Raw genomic sequence first — 17365 nt, 5'->3', positions numbered from 1 at the left:
GCCTAAAGAGAAATGGAGGAATATTTTGTGTACTGATGAGAGTAAAAATTGTTCTTTTGGGTCCAAGGGCCGCAGACAGTTTGTGAGATGACCCCCCAAACTCTGAATTCAAGCCACAGTTCACAGTGAAGACAGTGAAGCATGGTGGTGCAAGCATCATGATATGGGCATGTTTCTCCTACTATGGTGTTGGGCCTATATATCACATACCAGGTATCATGGATCAGTTTGGATATGTCAAAATACTTGAAGAGGTCATGTTTGCCTTATGCTGAAGAGGACATGCCCTTGAAATGGGTGTTTCAACAAGACAATGACCCCAAGCACACTAGTAAACCAGCAAAATCTTGGTTCCAAACCAACAAATTAATGAAGAAATCATGAAAAACTGTGCTTATACAACTAAATACTAGTTAGTGATTCACAGGATTGATAAAAAAAGCAGTTTGAACATAATAGTTTTGAGTTTGTGGTGTCAACAGCAGATGCTACTATTATTGTGAACACCCCCTTTTCTACTTTTTTTACTAATAGCCCAATTCATAGCCTTAAGAGTGTGCATATCATGAATGCTTGTCTTGTTGGATTTGTGAGAATCTACTGAATCTACTGGTACCTTGTTTCCCATGTAACAATAAGAAATATACTCAAAACCTGGATTAATCTTTTTAGTCACATAGCACTACTATTATTCTGAACACTGCTGTATCTTGTCTTTGTGGTGTATTCAATTGAATATAGGTTGAAGAGGATTTGAAAATCGTTTATATTCTGTTTTATTTACATTTCACACAACGTCCCAACTCATTGGAATTGGGATTGTATGTACTCGAGTCTGGAATAAAGGTCATTATTATTATTATTATAAAACCTAAATGGTTCCAGCTGATTTGCACCCTCTGGTGTTGAAACACAATGAAACACTCAGATATTAAGACAGTTACATGAAATGAAACCAAACTGGGACTGAAGGAATCAACTGTATATTATTTAGTTGTATATTTTGTTCTGAACGCTGTGACGTTAAGTCTTTATTAGACACCTGTCTGAGGAAACCGGACAGTGCCAAAGACGTACCGTTACCCGCCCACACGCCCCACTAATCAACACTAGTATAGGCAGTACTACAGCATTACCAAGTGGTAACCAAGAGTAACTGCAGCTTGGCTCCTCTTCGGTCTGGTGTTCCATGTGTTCCGGCGTCTGTTTTGGGTGATGTCGACGCTGACGTGGATTTTTTTTTTTTTTTTAAACCGGCCAGTTACTTGCACATATAATCTGTTGGTGGTTAACGGCTGACATGTTTGTGCGTCTCCTCACTCCTGATAAAAATGTTTCAGACCTGCACCAAAAGTAAAGCAGTTCGTTCTTCAGTCCTCCGTCACATTTAAACCAAACATTTGCGGCAGAACCACACAGAGGGCTGACGGAGTTTAAGGTGAACGTGTTCTGAGGCTGCTGCTGGTTCCACAGGTCCAGAGAACCACAGATGCTGGGCTGTTTGCCTGTTGACTCTGTGTAATTTGTCTTGGTGTGCCGGGGAGTCCTGGTTTTAATTTTGCTGTGTGTGCGCGTGTGTGTTTACCCCCCTTTGTGGATCGCTGATCTGAGAGCAGCCAAATTAAAAAAAGGAGCCGTGCAGATTGTTTTGAGCTCTGGCAGCTCCTTCAGGCCCACAGGCCTCGCTCACAGCCTGCACCTGCTCCGTCCCCCGGGACCCTGGTTCCTGATCCGTGGCCCTTACCCCCCACAGCTCAACCTCTTGTCTGCAAGCCCAAAATTCTCTTCCTCCTTTTCTGTTTGCTTTCTCATCCCTCCCCCAACTTCCTTCCCTGCTCCATGCAAAAGGTCCTCAGCCCCCCTCCCCCTGCTCCCTCGCTCCTGATTCTTTCTCTTCCTTTGTCCTCGTCATCCTGCACGCTTTGAGTTTGTCATCCATCTCCTCCTGAACTTCTCCATTTGTCCCTCCAGCGTCTTAATCCGCCTCAGCAGCACCTGAATGATCACAATTTCTTCAAGTAATTGAAAACCTGCAAAAGAATCTGTGGACGAGGAGGTCAGCATGGAGCACAGATGGACAATAACCCACAAACATCCACAAAACTAAAACCTTTCCATCTTTGTATCATCGTCTCAAACACACAAAAAACCCAAACCTGCAGGGGGAAAATAACCAACATACGGACCACCACTGTCATTAAACACCAGTCACTCTTCACTCTACAGCAGGTGGTCCAGGACGTCCTCGAGTATTTAACAGCACGGAGACGAGTCATTTTCCACCTGCAGCTGGATCCGAGTGTCCTGTCAAGTACACCAGCTGGAGAATCCCAATAAACTTTGTCACAACTCTACTGAAAGAGCAAAGAATATACACATATGTATATACATGTTATATACACATATACACTATATATACATACACATACATATACAGATATACATACATATAACATATATACATATATTTACATCCTCATTGAAGACAACTTTGGATGCTGTAGCTCCTCTGAAAAAGAGAGCTTTAAATCAGAAGTGCCTGACTCTGTGGTATAACTCACAAACTCGTAGCTTAAAGCAGATAACCCGTAAGTTGGAGAGGAAATGGCGTCTCACTAATTTAGAAGATCTTCACTTAGCCTGGAAAAAGAGTCTGTTGTGCTATAAAAAAGCCCTCCGTAAAGCTAGGACATCTTACTACTCATCACTTATTGAAGAAAATAAGAACAAGCCCAGGTTTCTTTTCAGCACTGTAGCCAGGCTGACCAAGAGTCAGAGCTCTATTGAGCCGAGTATTCCTTTAACTTTAACTAGTAATGACTTCATGACTTTCTTTGCTAATAAAATTTTAACTATTAGAGAAAAAAATTACTCATACCATCCCAAAGACGTATCGTTATCTTTGGCTGCTTTCAGTGATGCCGGTATTTGGTTAGACTTTCTCTCAGATTGTTCTGTCTGAGTTATTTTCATTAGTTACTTCATGCAAACCATCAACATGTTTATTAGACCCCATTCCTACCAGGCTGCTCAAGGAAGCCCTACCATTATTTAATGCTTCGATCTTAAATATGATCAATCTATCTTTATTAGTTGGCTATGTACCACAGGCTTGTAAGGTGGCAGTAATTAAACCATTACTTAAAAAGCCATCACTTGACCCAGCTATCTTAGCTAATTATAGGCCAATCTCCAACCTTCCTTTTCTCCTCAAAAATTCTTGAAAGGGTAGTTGTACAACAGCTAACTGATCATCTGCAGAGGAATGGTCTATTGAAGAGTTTCAGTCAGGTTTGTAGAATTCATCATAGTACAGAAACAGCATTAGTGAAGGTTACAAATGATGATCTTATGGCCTCGGACAGTGGGACTCATCTCTTGCTTGTTCTGTTAGCACCTCAGTGCTGCTTTTGATACTGTTGACCATAAAATTTATTACAGAGATTAGAGCATGCATAGGTATAAAGGCACTGCGCTGCGGTGGTTTGAATCATATTTATCTAATAGATTTACAATTTTTCATGTAAAGGGGGAATCTTCTTCACAGACTAAGGTTAATTATGGAGTTCCACAAGGTTCTGTGCTAAGACCAATTTTATTCACTTTATACATGCTTCCCTTAGGCAGTATTATTAGACAGCATTGTTTAAATTTTCATTGTTACGCAGATGATACCCCAGCTTTATCTATCCATGAAGCCAGAGGACACACACCAATTAGCTAAACTGCAGGATTTGTCTTACAGACATAAAGACATGGATGACCTCTAATTTCCTGCTTTTAAACTCAGATAAAACTGAAGTTATTGTACTTGGCCCCACAAATCTTAGAAACATGGTGTCTAACCAGATCCTTACTCTGGATGGCATTACCCTGACCTCTAGTAATACTGTGAGAAATCTTGGAGTCATTTTTGATCAGGATATGTCATTCAATGCACATATTAAACAAATATGTAGGACTGCTTTTTTGCATTTACGCAATATCTCTAAAATCAGAAAGGTCTTGTCTCAGAGTGATGCTGAAAAACTAATTCATGCATTTATTTCCTCTAGGCTGGACTATTGTAATTCATTATTATCAGGTTGTCCTAAAGTTCCCTAAAAAGCCTTCAGTTAATTCAAAATGCTGCAGCTAGAGTACTGACAGCGACTAGAAGGAGAGAGCATATCTCACCCATACTGGCCTCTCTTCATTGGCTTCCTGTTAATTCTAGATAGAAATTTAAAATTCTTCTTCTTACTTATAAGGTTTTTGAATAATCAGGTCCCATCTTATCTTAGGACCTCATAGTACCATATCACCCCAATAGAGCGTCTTCGCTCTCAGACTGCAGGCTACTTGTATTAATCATTAGTGATTGATCTCTGCTCCCCTCCACAGCATGTCTTTTTCCTGGTTCTTTCCCTCAGCCCCAACCAGTCCCAGCAGAAGACTCCCCCTCCCTGAGCCCTGTTCTGCTGGAGGTTTCTTCCTGTTAAAAGGGAGTTTTTTCCTTCCCACTGTTGCCAAGTGCTTGCTCACAGGGGGTCGTTTGGACCGTTGGGGTTTTCCGTAATTACTGTATGGCCTTGCCTTACAATATAAAGCGCCTTGGGGCAACTGCTTGTTGTGATTTAGCGCTATATAAATAAAATTGATTGATTGATTGATATATATATATATACGCACACAGGAAATGCAGTACAAAGATTTGCCCAGTATTGCTGTAGGATTATAAACTGGTTTTGAATACTGTAGCTCCAAATAAGGAAGACTGATACATAAATGTACCACGTTTTACACACAGAGGGACTTTTAAGCGTTACTTTGCAACTTACTTGAACTGCACAAAACGTTTTATCAAATGCATCAGGCACAATTTATTATTTCACGTGACGTATTTACAACACAAGTCATTACCAAGTGACTGACTTGTGTTGTTTTACATTGTCTGGCAAACAGTCTGATGATGGTGGATGACGCTGCAGTTTTCCTGTCTTTCTGGTCTGGATGCATCAACTTATGGTGAGTCAATATTGTGGCAAAGCCAACGCCATGAAGGCAGAAGTCTGCAAGCAACTCCCACCACAACCGAGCATCAATCACAATCCAGAATTTCTGGAAGTTAAAAGGTGGATAAATTAAATTCACCCCCTCCAACTAGGGATGAGAACCGCCATTTTTCTGATCATCAGTCCAATTCTGATCAATATCAATTCTTGAAGAGTTTACTGGGTGGAAAAATAAATATTATGTACACAGGTTTTCAACATCAATACAACAGTTTTCCTTGAGTCAGTCATCACGGCGTTACATTGTGGGACCCGTCAGTGAACCGTGGCTGCGTCCATAATCAGAACTGAACATTTGGAACTGGACCTCGAGTCCCATCTGGACCTCCAACACAAACACTGACATGTAGAGAGCATTTTATTTTATTCCTTTATTTGTTCCCTTTTCTAAGTGGGGGACAATCACTAAAGCCTTTAAAAGAACATCAGAGTGTTTAAATTGTCACAGCTAGTCTTTATTTAAATGATCCAGTCGGGTCCACATACATTATGATACACGGTGTCACACCAACAGTATTTACATCCTCTCGATGGAACGCTATGACGCAATTCCACCAATGACGGTTTCAGCTCAGATATGGCTTTAGTCCATTTTCATAACACACTGAATGTTAATGAAGATTCAAATACACACAACCAACGGTCACGACACCAACGTGACCACAGGGCGGAAGACGGGCGTTTGTCATTTCTGTGCAGTAATGTTTCCAAACAGGTTTCTTCCATCACGTGTACTTTGTTTTCACAGTCATCACGTTACCATAAAAATCCTATCGACCAAAGATTAACAAGGCGAATGTGGACCTGTCCCAGTGGGACCTAGTCCGGTTTGATTTGGTGTCCTGGTTACTTCTGAATTAAAGAAAATAACATTGAGTATCACAGACACTGTCAAAACAGGAAACGTCTCCTTCAAACTCGCTCCCAACCTACTGAGGCTGAGACCCGGGATCGCCAGGCAAAGCCAGTCCTAACAGGATACAAACACCACGATGGCGCCACAAGGTTTCCTCTCCAAACGTCTGCTGAGGTCAAACTCTGCAATATTTAAATCAATAAAACCAAACAGGCAAGAAAATGGGAACTTTTTTCTTCTTTTTTGGAAAATTAATATCACAATCATATAAATGTACCTGCCAATGTCTTGGGAAGAGTCCAAACTGGGTTGTGAACTATTTCCAAAGAGTGATGTTTCATAAAAGTTCTGACAAACCAGAGAAAGCAAAACTCCATCAGTAGTTCAAAGGAAGAGAAGCAAACATTTTATTTTGGTTTTTCCTTTTCTTTTTTCCAAACCCACAGGTTGGGAATCACAAGCCTTTAACAACCAAACAGGAGGTTCACCGCGGCAACTGAAACATCTGTTGACCTGTTTGAGAAAACATTCTTTTGTTTACTGTAAGTACAAAGCTACATTTAACAATGAATGCTAACTTTGTTTGTTTGTTCACGTTACGTTTGAGAACTGCCAACAGCATGCTAGCTTGTGGCAACAATGGTGCTAGCAATGTTAGCCATGACTGTTTCTGTTGTAACGATCTCAAATCAGCGACATGAATTCTCAGGTTACATTAGTTAACCAAAAACAGGACAAAACATTCATTAAATATTAGAAAACCACATCGTCTCAAGTCATTTCAAACGGTAACTAATCTGAGTTTGACCATCAAAACGACATTAAATTCTTTTTTCTTTGTTTTCCCTGCAAAAACATTTTGAGAAATGCGAGTTCCGATTTAAACATAGCGTTTGTTTGCATTCAGCGACATCAGGTTGTTCATCCTTCTGCAGGTCTTCAGTACGGTTAAAATATGGTGAAAATAAATTCCACTAGTGCAAGAAAACATCTCTCTTTGAGAGGAATAATAACACAAAGATTAACATAAGAATCTTCGACACATAAACAAAAAAAATTACGATATTCACATTGCAGATATTCACCTCGTAATAAAAGAGTTTTCAAACTTTTGTCTCGACAGTCTGACTTCAATAGTGGATCTTTATTGTAATTTATAATCTAATTATTGTCATCCATGGGTTAGTCTGTGAATACTCTCATTAAGCTACCGTCACTCCAAGGTCTTTCTGAAGTCACATTTGATTGAATACATTTCAAAACACTGATTTCAACATTAAAATATTAGTTGTCAAAATGCAGCCATCTGCATCTGAAACCAACATTACGCTCGCAAAACAATTTCATTTTTTTTCAGTCACTACTCTTTTTGTTAGCTCTATAATCAAGCTATTGACTCCCCCAGAGGTCATTTCCAGGTCTCGGCTCATCCTGCAGACATGAACTAGGTCTGGAACTCACACGCTGCACGCTATTCTTTCTTATGAATAGTTTTTATTTTTTATCTGTGTCATTCTTTTACTTGTTTTTAATTATATACACTCAACAAAAATATAAATGCAACACTTTTGGTTTTGCTCCCATTTTGTATGAGATGAACTCAAAGATCTAAAACTTTTTCCACATACACAATATCACCATTTCCCTCAAATATTGTTCACAAACCAGTCTAAATCTGTGATAGTGAGCACTTCTCCTTTGCTGAGATAATCCATCCCACCTCACAGGTGTGCCATATCAAGATGCTGATTAGACACCATGATTAGTGCACAGGTGTGCCTTAGACTGCCCACAATAAAAGAATGAATTAATTTTTTAATTTTTATGGATTTAATTTTTTTATGTTGAACTGTTCTATGTGAGGCGCCTTGAGACGGCTTTTGTTGTGATTTGGGGCTTTATAAGCTGATTAATTGAAATTGAACAACATTTTATTGAGTCTTAAGTAAATAAATATGAAATTGTTCACTGGATCCTTAAACTCTGGACATAATAAACTCTACATGGTGGATCCTTGATCTCTGGGCATAAACAGAAATAAAATCTGTAGTTTTGTCAGACATTATTATTGGCATGAATGTATTTCCATACCTATGAGCTGAGCTCTTACAGCTGCTGTGCTGCACGAATGCAGGATGTCTCATTTTGGGAGGAAAAAAGTTTTAGTCGATTGTAGTTTCTTGTAACGTCTGTAAGAGGTGCCATTTTATTTAAAGTGGCAATTTGTTTTGAAGTTATTAATTCCGACCGGACTCTGTCTCAGCAAAGAGCCGAGCAGTGTTTGGAGCTGTGCCAACGGAACGGAGGGCGATTCTCGTTTCTTGACTGAAACAAGACAAGAGTCCCAGTTAGTGACTTTAATCCAAACAAAAGTGACTCAAGATATTTTAATGGCTTTGAGAGGAGTTAAGAAGCGGACTTACCGCTTTGTTTAGGACGCCTGTTTTAGGATGTTCCGACGTTTAGGACACCTGGCTTAGGACGTTAGCACGTTCCAGCTTCTGTAGTCTAATGGAGACCGCAGTGGTCACGTGTATAAGCAGACCCGCTGTTCCATCCGCATTCAAGGTCACTTCCTACGGACGGTCCACACTGCAGTCGAGTTCTTTGGTATCTGGTGTCTTCAGAGGATCTTTGAATCCTGCTGGACTGACTTTGTGTCAAACCAACAGTTACTTGGGGAGCGTCAGCTATGACTCCATGGACATGTTTCTGTGGTTGTGACCTGACTGATCCACACCAAATTAAATTCTGGTTCTGTTGCAGGTTTCGAGTACAGCTGGAGTCACCAAAAAACACACTTTTTTAAGGAGCGATCATGAACCATTTGTAGTTTGACTGTCGTAACGTCTCACAGGTGGAGCAGGAACCATCTCAGCTCTGCAGCCCAAGAGGTTTTCATGAGGTGGATTCTGTGACTCGGTTCAGAGTCGCATGATTGACAAGTCCACCAATTACTTCATTTAACCAATAACCAAGTAAGAGGTCAAAACTGACTTCCAAGAAAATAATATGGGTGAATAAATGATTATTAGATATATTTAGGCTGATCATCTGTGTGAGGAGCAGAAAGGAGGCGGGATCAGACTGACCACGCCTCCACGGAACGAGTGCTGACAGTCTAAAAGTCCACATCACCTGCTCAACTATTTTAATACCACTTATATCTTCATTACTACAAAAAAAAAAAAATCTCTTTTTGTCGTCTTTCTCATATGAGACAAAGCTCTCTATCTATCCTTTTTTAAACAGTTTAAACTGAGTCAGGCACATTTTTAAAATGGGTTTAAACACGTTATCTTATTTTCTACAGGCTTTAAACTGGCCTATAAGTCAATCTGCCTAAATGAGTTAAAACATTGTTTTGGATTTTTGTTGAACTTTTTTACACCATTGTTCAGCTGGTTTAAAGGCGTTTTAAACCCCCAAAGAGGCGATAAACGGTTCTCAGCAGGTGCTGATCTGCTTTCAAGTGGGTTTAAAACTTTGACATCAGAGATGAGGAACTTTTGAAGGCTTTCAGGAACCTGTGAGGTGAGGACGTCTGCTACGTGTCTGAGTGGGCGGCACCCTGAGTTCAGGTTGGCGTTTTATAGATCCAGATTTAACAAAACAGCAGATCGGTGCGTCCCTGTTACCCACAGGAAGTAGTGTTGGGGTGTGGCCTGGTCGTGTTTTCTGTACAGCAGTTGGACACTCAGCAGCCGTTACTTTCAGCTAGATGATGGCATTCCGCCTGTCTGAAGGGGTTGGAGTGGAGATTAGTTACATCAGTTCTCGGTGGCGTGCCGCCTGCCTCGCCTCGTGAAGAGGTGACGTCTGTCCGATTGATGGTTCAGACCAGCTCGGGCACCTCAGGACAACACAAATAAGGCAGAGAGACACAGTGACAGGAGGGACATGAAGGGGGGGACAGACCAGACGTTAGCAGGTGGATAATGACATCCAGTCTGTCCAGCAGAAGGTTACCATAAGATTTTAAGTCCTGAATGCGGAGCCGACAGGACACTTTCTTCAGCTGTGAGTGCTGTGGTGTCCACCTGGATTCAACAAGCAGAACCCGCAGCAGCCTGGAAGCTTCTCCAGCCTCCTGTCACCTGAACTCACTCTGGTCAAACCTCCACACCTGGAGAGAACTCCCCTTTATGGTGAAAGTCATTGTCGGACGCCATGCCCACATCACAGTCAAAGAGCGAGCGCTCAGAGTTGAGGGAGTGCGTACGCGTGGGACCGGCTGATTGGCTGCTCGCATCACTGTCCTCCAACGTGTCTGTCCTGGAGAAGAGGCCAAAGTCCAGCTGGCCTGTAGGAGAGGTGCCACCACTGCTGTCACTGTCTCCATCATAATAAAAGTCCTCCACCTCCACAAACCACTCGGGCCAGAACCTCCTCCGCATCCGCTCACAGAACATGGCCAGGTTGATCAGCTCTCCTGAAAGGACATCAGATGAGACACCATCACTTCAGAAGCTCTTACAAACGCCTTTAAAACCTAACAGGGCTCCTCAGGTGGAGCCTCACTACTGTCACAATGTAACCAGGAACGCCTGCTCAGTGGGCTTTCACTGCCATCTAGTGGCCAAAACTGACACAATCAGCGGCAGGGGGGCATTTTGAAGCTTGTGGAAAATGTTCTTATGTACTGAACTGCTGTAAAAAACAAAACAAGAGAATAAATTTACAATGTGTTGGTGTTTTATTTGCTGACCTTTGATGAGTTGCTCTGGTCGTGTCCCAGGCAATGTCCACATGGCCTGGGCAAGGTGCCCGAACACCGTGGCATCCAACGTTGACATTTTAGAACCCATGAAATACTTCTTATCTCCTACAAGACAGACACAGAGAGTTTAGAATGAGACGAAGCAGGGATCAGGCCATAAAAAGAGAAAAAAAAAGATTTAAAAACTAAACAGAACCATCACCTCCTCTGTTAGTTACTGACTAGTCTGGAGTCGAGGTTTCACTCCCCAGAAACTTCCCTCAGGACTCCCAAGGAAACATGCATTTCTGGGGGTGGTGGGGGTAACCGCTCCAGCAGGGGACCCCAGACAAGCTGCGGGTCCAAAATCAGTAATGATCATCATTTCTGATCATCATAAATAATCATTTTTCCCACTACACACCCTTGGAAACAACGTAACAGCCCATTTTGCTGTTATAATGCTGGTGAGAACCCTGCATAGATAAAAACAAATAAATAAATCTGTAGTTTTTGTCAAAAGCATTTCCACTCAGACATTAATGACATAGATTCTTTCCATATGTCTGAGCTGAGCTCAGCCGGCTGCTGGAGTTTGCAGGTCTGCAGCCGTACAGTCTCGGCCTGCTGCACGTCAGCCAGGACGTCTCATTTAGGGAGGAGAAAAAAAAACATTTTGATCGACTGTAGTTTATTATTTGTATTACAACAAATACAAGAGGTGTCATTTGATTTAAACAGCGATTCGCTTTAAAGTTATAAATTCTGAGCGGACTCGACTCAGCAGAGAGCGGCGCAGTGTTTGGAGCAACGGAACAGAGGATGATTCTCATTTTTTTCTCCCAACAAGACAGGAGTCCCAGTTAGTCACTTTAATCTGCACAAAAGTGACTCACGATTGACATATTTTAATGGCTTTGAGAGGAGAAAAGAAGCCTAGTTGTCGCTTCTGAAGAGGAGCGAAGCAAAGAACAAACGAAGCAGTAGATCGACGCATTGCTTCATTGGTTCAAGGTTCAAAGCAAATGACTCTACGAAATTAGTTGTCAATGGTTTCAATAGTTGACATAGTCGTGACTAGTCGACTAGTCGTGGCAGCCCTAGATTTGTCCCATCCTGTCTTTGGCTGATGCTGAGACTCTGATTCATGTGTTTGTCTCTCTCTAGATTGGACTACTGTACTCACTCACTCACTCATCTTCAACCTCTTTTCTGGGTTCGGGTCGTGGGGGCAACAGCGTCCAGCAGGGGACCCCAGACTTCCCCTTTCTCAGGCCACATTGACCACCTCTGACTGTGTGATCCCGAGGTGTTCCCCAGCCAGTGTGGAGAGATAATCTCTCCACCTAGTCCTGGATTCTTCCCCGGGGTCCTCCTCCCAGATGGACGTGCCTGGAGCAATTCTCTTGGGAGGCGCCCAGGAGGCATCCTTACCAGATGCCCAAGCCACCTCAGCTGGCTCCTTGTAATGCGAAAGAGCAGCGACTCTACTCCGACCTCCCCACGGATGACCCAACTTCTCACCCTATCTCTAAGGGAAGATAGGGTGAGAAGCTTCTCCTCTGGACTACTGCAATGTTCTATTTTCTGGTTTACCGCAGTCCAGCATTAGGGCTCTCCAAACTAGTGCAAAATGCTGCAGCCAGACTTAACACGAAGCAAAACGTTTGACCACATACAGCCATTTTGGCGTCGCCTTCACTGGCTTCCTGTCCCAGTGAGATCAGATTTTAAAGTTCTGCTACTACCTATAAACTGTTCATGGACTGCACCTCACTACTTAGCTGACCTAATTAAACCTTACGTACCAGCCCGGGCTTTACATTCTCAGGGTGCAGGACTACTTTGAGTCCCGAAGTAAGAAGACTGCAGGTCACAGAAGCTTCTCTTATCGTGCCCCTGTTCTGTGGAATGATCTCCCTGCATCAATAAAACAGTCAGATTCTGTGGAGACTTTTAAGTCCAGACTTAAGACGCACTTATTGTCCCTTTCGTATGGCTAGCATACTGGCACAGTATGTTACTATGATTTTTATGCTTAATACTGTTTAAATTGGAAGTCACAAAAACCAGTTTTATTTGTTATTATCTATCGTCCACCTGGTCATTACTGTGAGTTTCTCTGTGAATTTTCGGACCTTTTGTCTGACTTAGTGCTTAGCTCAGATAAGATAATTATAGTGGGCGATTTTAACATTCACACAGATGCTGAGAATGACAGCCTCAACACTGCATTTAATCTATTATTAGACTCAATTGGCTTTGATTAAAATGTAAATGAGTCCACCCACCACTTTAATCATATCTTAGATCTTATTCTGACTTATGGTATGGAAATTGAAGACTTAACAGTATTCCCTGAAAACTCCCTTCTGTCTGATCATTTCTTAATAACATTTACATTTACTCTGATGGACTACCCTGCAGTGGGGAATAAGTTTCATTACACTAGAAGTCTTCAGAAAGCGCTGTAACTAGGTTTAAGGATATGTTTCCTTCTTTATGTTCTCTAATGCCATATACCAACACAGGGCAGAGTAGCTACCTAAACTCTGTGAGTGAGATAGATTATCTCGTCAATAGTTTTACATCCTCATTGAGGACAACTTGGATGCTGTAGCTCCTCTGAAAAAGAGAGCTTAAATCAGAAGTGCCTGACTCCGTGGTATAACTCACAAACTTGCAGCTTAAATCAGATAACCCATAGGTTGGAGAGGAAATGGCGTCTCCACTATTTAGAAGATCTTCACTCAGCCTGGAAAAAGAGTCTGTTGCTCTATAAAAAAGCCCTCCGTAAAAGCTAGGCATCTTACTACTCATCACTTATTGAAGAAAATAAGAACAACCCCAGGGTTCTTTTCAGCACTTTAGCCAGGCTGACAAAGAGTCAGAGAGCTCTATTGAGCTGAGTATTCCATAACTTTAACTAGTAATGACTTCATGACTTTCTTTGCTAATAAAATTTTAACTATTAGAGAAAAAATTACTCATAACCATCCCAAAGACATATCTTATCTTTGGCTGCTTTCAGTGATGCCGGTATATGGTTAGACTCTTTCTCTCGATTGTTTCTGTCTGAGTTTATTTCATTAGTTTACTTCATCCAAACCATCAACATGTCTATTAGACCCCATTCCTACCAGGCTCTCAGGAAGCCCTACCATTATTAATGCTTCGATCTTAAATATGATCAATCTATCTTTGTTAGTTGGCTATGTACCACAGCTTTAAGTGGCAGTAATTAAACCATTACTTAAACAGCCATCACTTGACCCAGTTATCTTAGCTAATTATAGGCCAATCTCCAACCTTCCTTTTTCTCTCAAAAATTCTTGAAAGGTAGTTGTAAAACAGCTAACTGATCATCTGCAGAGGAATGGTCTATTTGAAGAGTTTCAGTCAGGTTTTAGAATTCATCATAGTACAGAAACAGCATTAGTGAAGGTTACAAATGATCTTCTTATGGCCTCAGACAGTGGACTCATCTCTGTGCTTGTTCTGTTAGACCTCAGTGCTGCTTTTGATACTGTTGACCATAAAATTGTATTACAGAGATTAGAGCATGCCATAGGTATTAAAGGCACTGCGCTGCGGTGGTTTGAATCATATTTGTCTAATAGATTACAATTTGTCATGTAATGGGGAATCTTCTTCACAGACTGTTAATTATGGAGTTCCACAAGGTTCTGCGCTAGGACCAATTTTATTCACTTTATACATGCTTCCCTTAGGTAGTATTATTAGACAGCATTGCTTAATTTTCATTGTTACGCAGATGATACCCAGCTTTATCTATCCATGAAGCAGAGGAACACACCAATTAGCTAAACTGCAGGATTGTCTTACAGACATAAGACATGGATGACCTCTAATTCCTGCTTTTAAACTCAGATAAAACTGAAGTTATTGTACTTGGCCCCACAAATCTTAGAAACATGGTGTCTAACCAGATCTTTACTCTGGATGGCATTACCCTGACCTCTAGTAATACTGTGAGAAATCTTGGAGTCATTTTTGATCAGGATATGTCATTCAATGTGCATATTAAAACAAATATGTAGGACTGCTTTTTTGCATTTACGCAATATCTCTAAAATTAGAAAGGTCTTGTCTCAGAGTGATGCTGAAAAACTAATTCATGCATTTATTTCCTCTAGGCTGGACTATTGTAATTCATTATTATCAGGTTTGTCCTAAAAGTTCCTAAAAAGCCTTCAGTTAATTCAAAATGCTGCAGCTAGAGTACTGACGGGGACTAGAAGGAGAGAGCATATCTCACCCATATTGGCCTCTCTTCATTGGCTTCCTGTTAATTCTAGAATAGAATTTAAAATTCTTCTTCTTACTTATAAGGTTTTGAATAATCAGGTCCCATCTTATCTTGGGGACCTCATAGTACATATCACCCCAATAGAGTGCTTCGCTCTCAGACTGCAGGCTTACTTGTAGTTCCTAGGTTTGTAAGAGTAGAATGGGAGGCAGAGCCTTCAGCTTTCAGGCTCCTCTCCTGTGGAACCAGCGCCAATTCAGATCAGGGAGACAGACGCCCTCTCTACTTTTAAGATTAGGCTTAAAACTTTCCTTTTTGCTAAAGCTTATAGTTAGGGCTGGATCAGGTGACCCTGAACCATCCCTTAGTTATGCTGCTATAGACTTAGACTGCTGGGGGTTCCCATGATGCACTGAGTGTTTCTTTCTCTTTTTGCTCTGTATGCACCACTCTGCATTTAATCATTAGTGATTGATCTCTGCTCCCCTCCACAGCATGTCTTTTTCCTGGTTCTCCTCCCTCAGCCCCAACCAGTCCCAGCAGAAGACTGCCCCTCCCTGAGCCTGGTTCTGCTGGAGGTTTCTTCCTGTTAAAAGGGAGTTTTTCCTTCCCACTGTAGCCAAGTGCTTGCTCACAGGGGGTCGTTTTGACCGTTGGGTTTTTCTGTAATTATTGTATGGCTTTGCCTTACAATATAAAGCGCCTTGGGGCAACTGTTTGTTGTGATTTGGCGCTATATAAATAAAACTGATTTGATACTCTTTTACTGTGATTTTTTTTTCATCTTTTAATTCATTTTATATTGTTTTCTTAATTGCTTTGGGTGAAGCGCCTTGAGGCGACTCTGTTGTGATTTGGTGCTATATAAAATGAATAAATTGAATTGAAGACAGGCAAAAGAAGCAGGGACTTTTCTGCAACCTGGAGTAGTTCTTTAATTCTTTAATTTCTGGCAGAAGACCGTTTCAGAAAGGGCTGGAATGAAAAGCGCAGGACGCGCAGGAGCCGAAAAGTTCATAGTACTATGCAGGAGACCTGAAAAAAAAAAAACCCTGTTTGTGTGCCGTGGTGGCTGCTGTATCAATTTTGTTATGTTACTAAACCATATATATAGATTTACAACACAAAACTGTCAAAAGAGGTAATAGAGATAAGTGTAAAGATGATTGAATATATCATCAGAGCAGTAAATTGATCAGTCCATGTGAACATCACGCAGAACACTGCTGCATTCAGGTACCGTAGGAAATTACAGGACTGTTGCCAGGAGCAACAGCTGAGTTGTTTCAAACTCAGCTGTTGCTTGTGGCAGGACTGTGGTTTTTGTTTTATTTTTGGTAAAAAACAACAACATTGTATCCACACAAAAGATTAATTCTGGCTTACAGTAGTGTTCAGAATAATAGTAGTGCTATGTGACTAAAAAGATTAATCCAGGTTTTGAGTATATTTCTTATTGTTACATGTGAACACCCCCTTTTCTACTTTTTTTTTACTAACAGCCCAATTTCATAGCCTTAAGAGTGTGCATATCATGAATGCTTGGTCTTGACCCAGCTATCTTAGCTAATTATAGGCCAATCTCCAACCTTCCTTTTCTCTCAAAAATTCTTGAAAGGGTAGTTGTAAAACAGCTAACTGATCATCTGCAGAGGAATGGTCTATTTGAAGAGTTTCAGTCAGGGTTTAGAATTCATCATAGTACAGAAACAGCATTAGTGAAGGTTACAAATGATCTTCTTATGGCCTCGGACAGTGGACTCATCTCTGTGCTTGTTCTGTTAGACCTCAGTGCTGCTTTTGATACTGTTGACCATAAAATTTTATTACGGAGATTAGAGCATGCCATAGGTATTAAAGGCACTGCGCTGCGGTGGTTTGAATCATATTTATCTAATAGATGACAATTTGTTCATGTAAAGGGGGAATCTTCTTCACAGACTAAGGTTAATTATGGAGTTCCACAAGGTTCTGTGCTAGGACCAATTTTATTAAATAAATAAATACATTTGATAAATTTTTTTGATAAATAAAATGATAAATTTATATAAATAAAATTGATTGATTGATTGATTGATTGTTGAATTTGTGAGAATCTACTGAATCTACTGGTACCTTGTTTCCCATGTAACAATAAGAAATATACTCAAAACCTGGATTAATCTTTTTAATTTTCAATTTCAATTTATTTTCATTTATACTGCACCAAATCACAACAGAGTTGCCTCAAAGTGCTTCACACAGGTAAGGTCTAACCTTACTAACCCCCAGAGCAACAGTGGTAAGAAAAAAACTCCCTCTGAGGAAGAAACCTCTAGCAGACCAGATTCAAAGGGGTGACCCTCTGCTTGGGCCATGATACAGACACAAATTACAGAACAATTCACGAACGAATATACAAGAAATGCTATTAAACAGGACAGGAGGATCGCCAACACGAATACAACTCCCATCTCTGGATGGAGCTGCACCTTAAACAGAGAAAA

The 17365-nt window shown here is 41.0% G+C and overlaps 1 protein-coding gene and 1 long non-coding RNA gene across 2 annotated transcripts in view; one reads left to right on the top strand and one right to left on the bottom strand.

The window, feature by feature from the left end:
* The first annotated feature begins 2119 nt into the window (after positions 1-2119).
* Positions 2120-6731, top strand: LOC117514837. Its single transcript, XR_004561972.1, has 3 exons — positions 2120-2130; positions 6019-6021; positions 6271-6731. It is a non-coding gene; the product is annotated as an uncharacterized LOC117514837 (long non-coding RNA).
* A 2563-nt stretch (positions 6732-9294) lies between these two features.
* The window catches only part of faxcb (failed axon connections homolog, metaxin like GST domain containing b), a 74538-nt gene continuing 66467 nt past the window's right edge, over positions 9295-17365 (bottom strand). The window contains exons 5-6 of the mRNA XM_034175430.1: positions 10619-10735; positions 9295-10342 (exon numbers count right to left, since the gene is read on the bottom strand). Coding sequence (XP_034031321.1) covers positions 10023-10342; positions 10619-10735 — 437 coding nt within the window. The 3' untranslated portion in view covers positions 9295-10022. The remainder of the gene's footprint in view (positions 10343-10618; positions 10736-17365) is intronic.

The sequence above is a fragment of the Thalassophryne amazonica genome, chromosome 7 (assembly GCF_902500255.1).
Source record: "Thalassophryne amazonica chromosome 7, fThaAma1.1, whole genome shotgun sequence".
In the NCBI taxonomy this organism is placed as follows: Eukaryota; Metazoa; Chordata; class Actinopteri; order Batrachoidiformes; family Batrachoididae; genus Thalassophryne; species Thalassophryne amazonica.
Note: the sequence above shows the minus strand (reverse complement) of the source record. Positions and strands in the feature narration are given on the sequence as shown.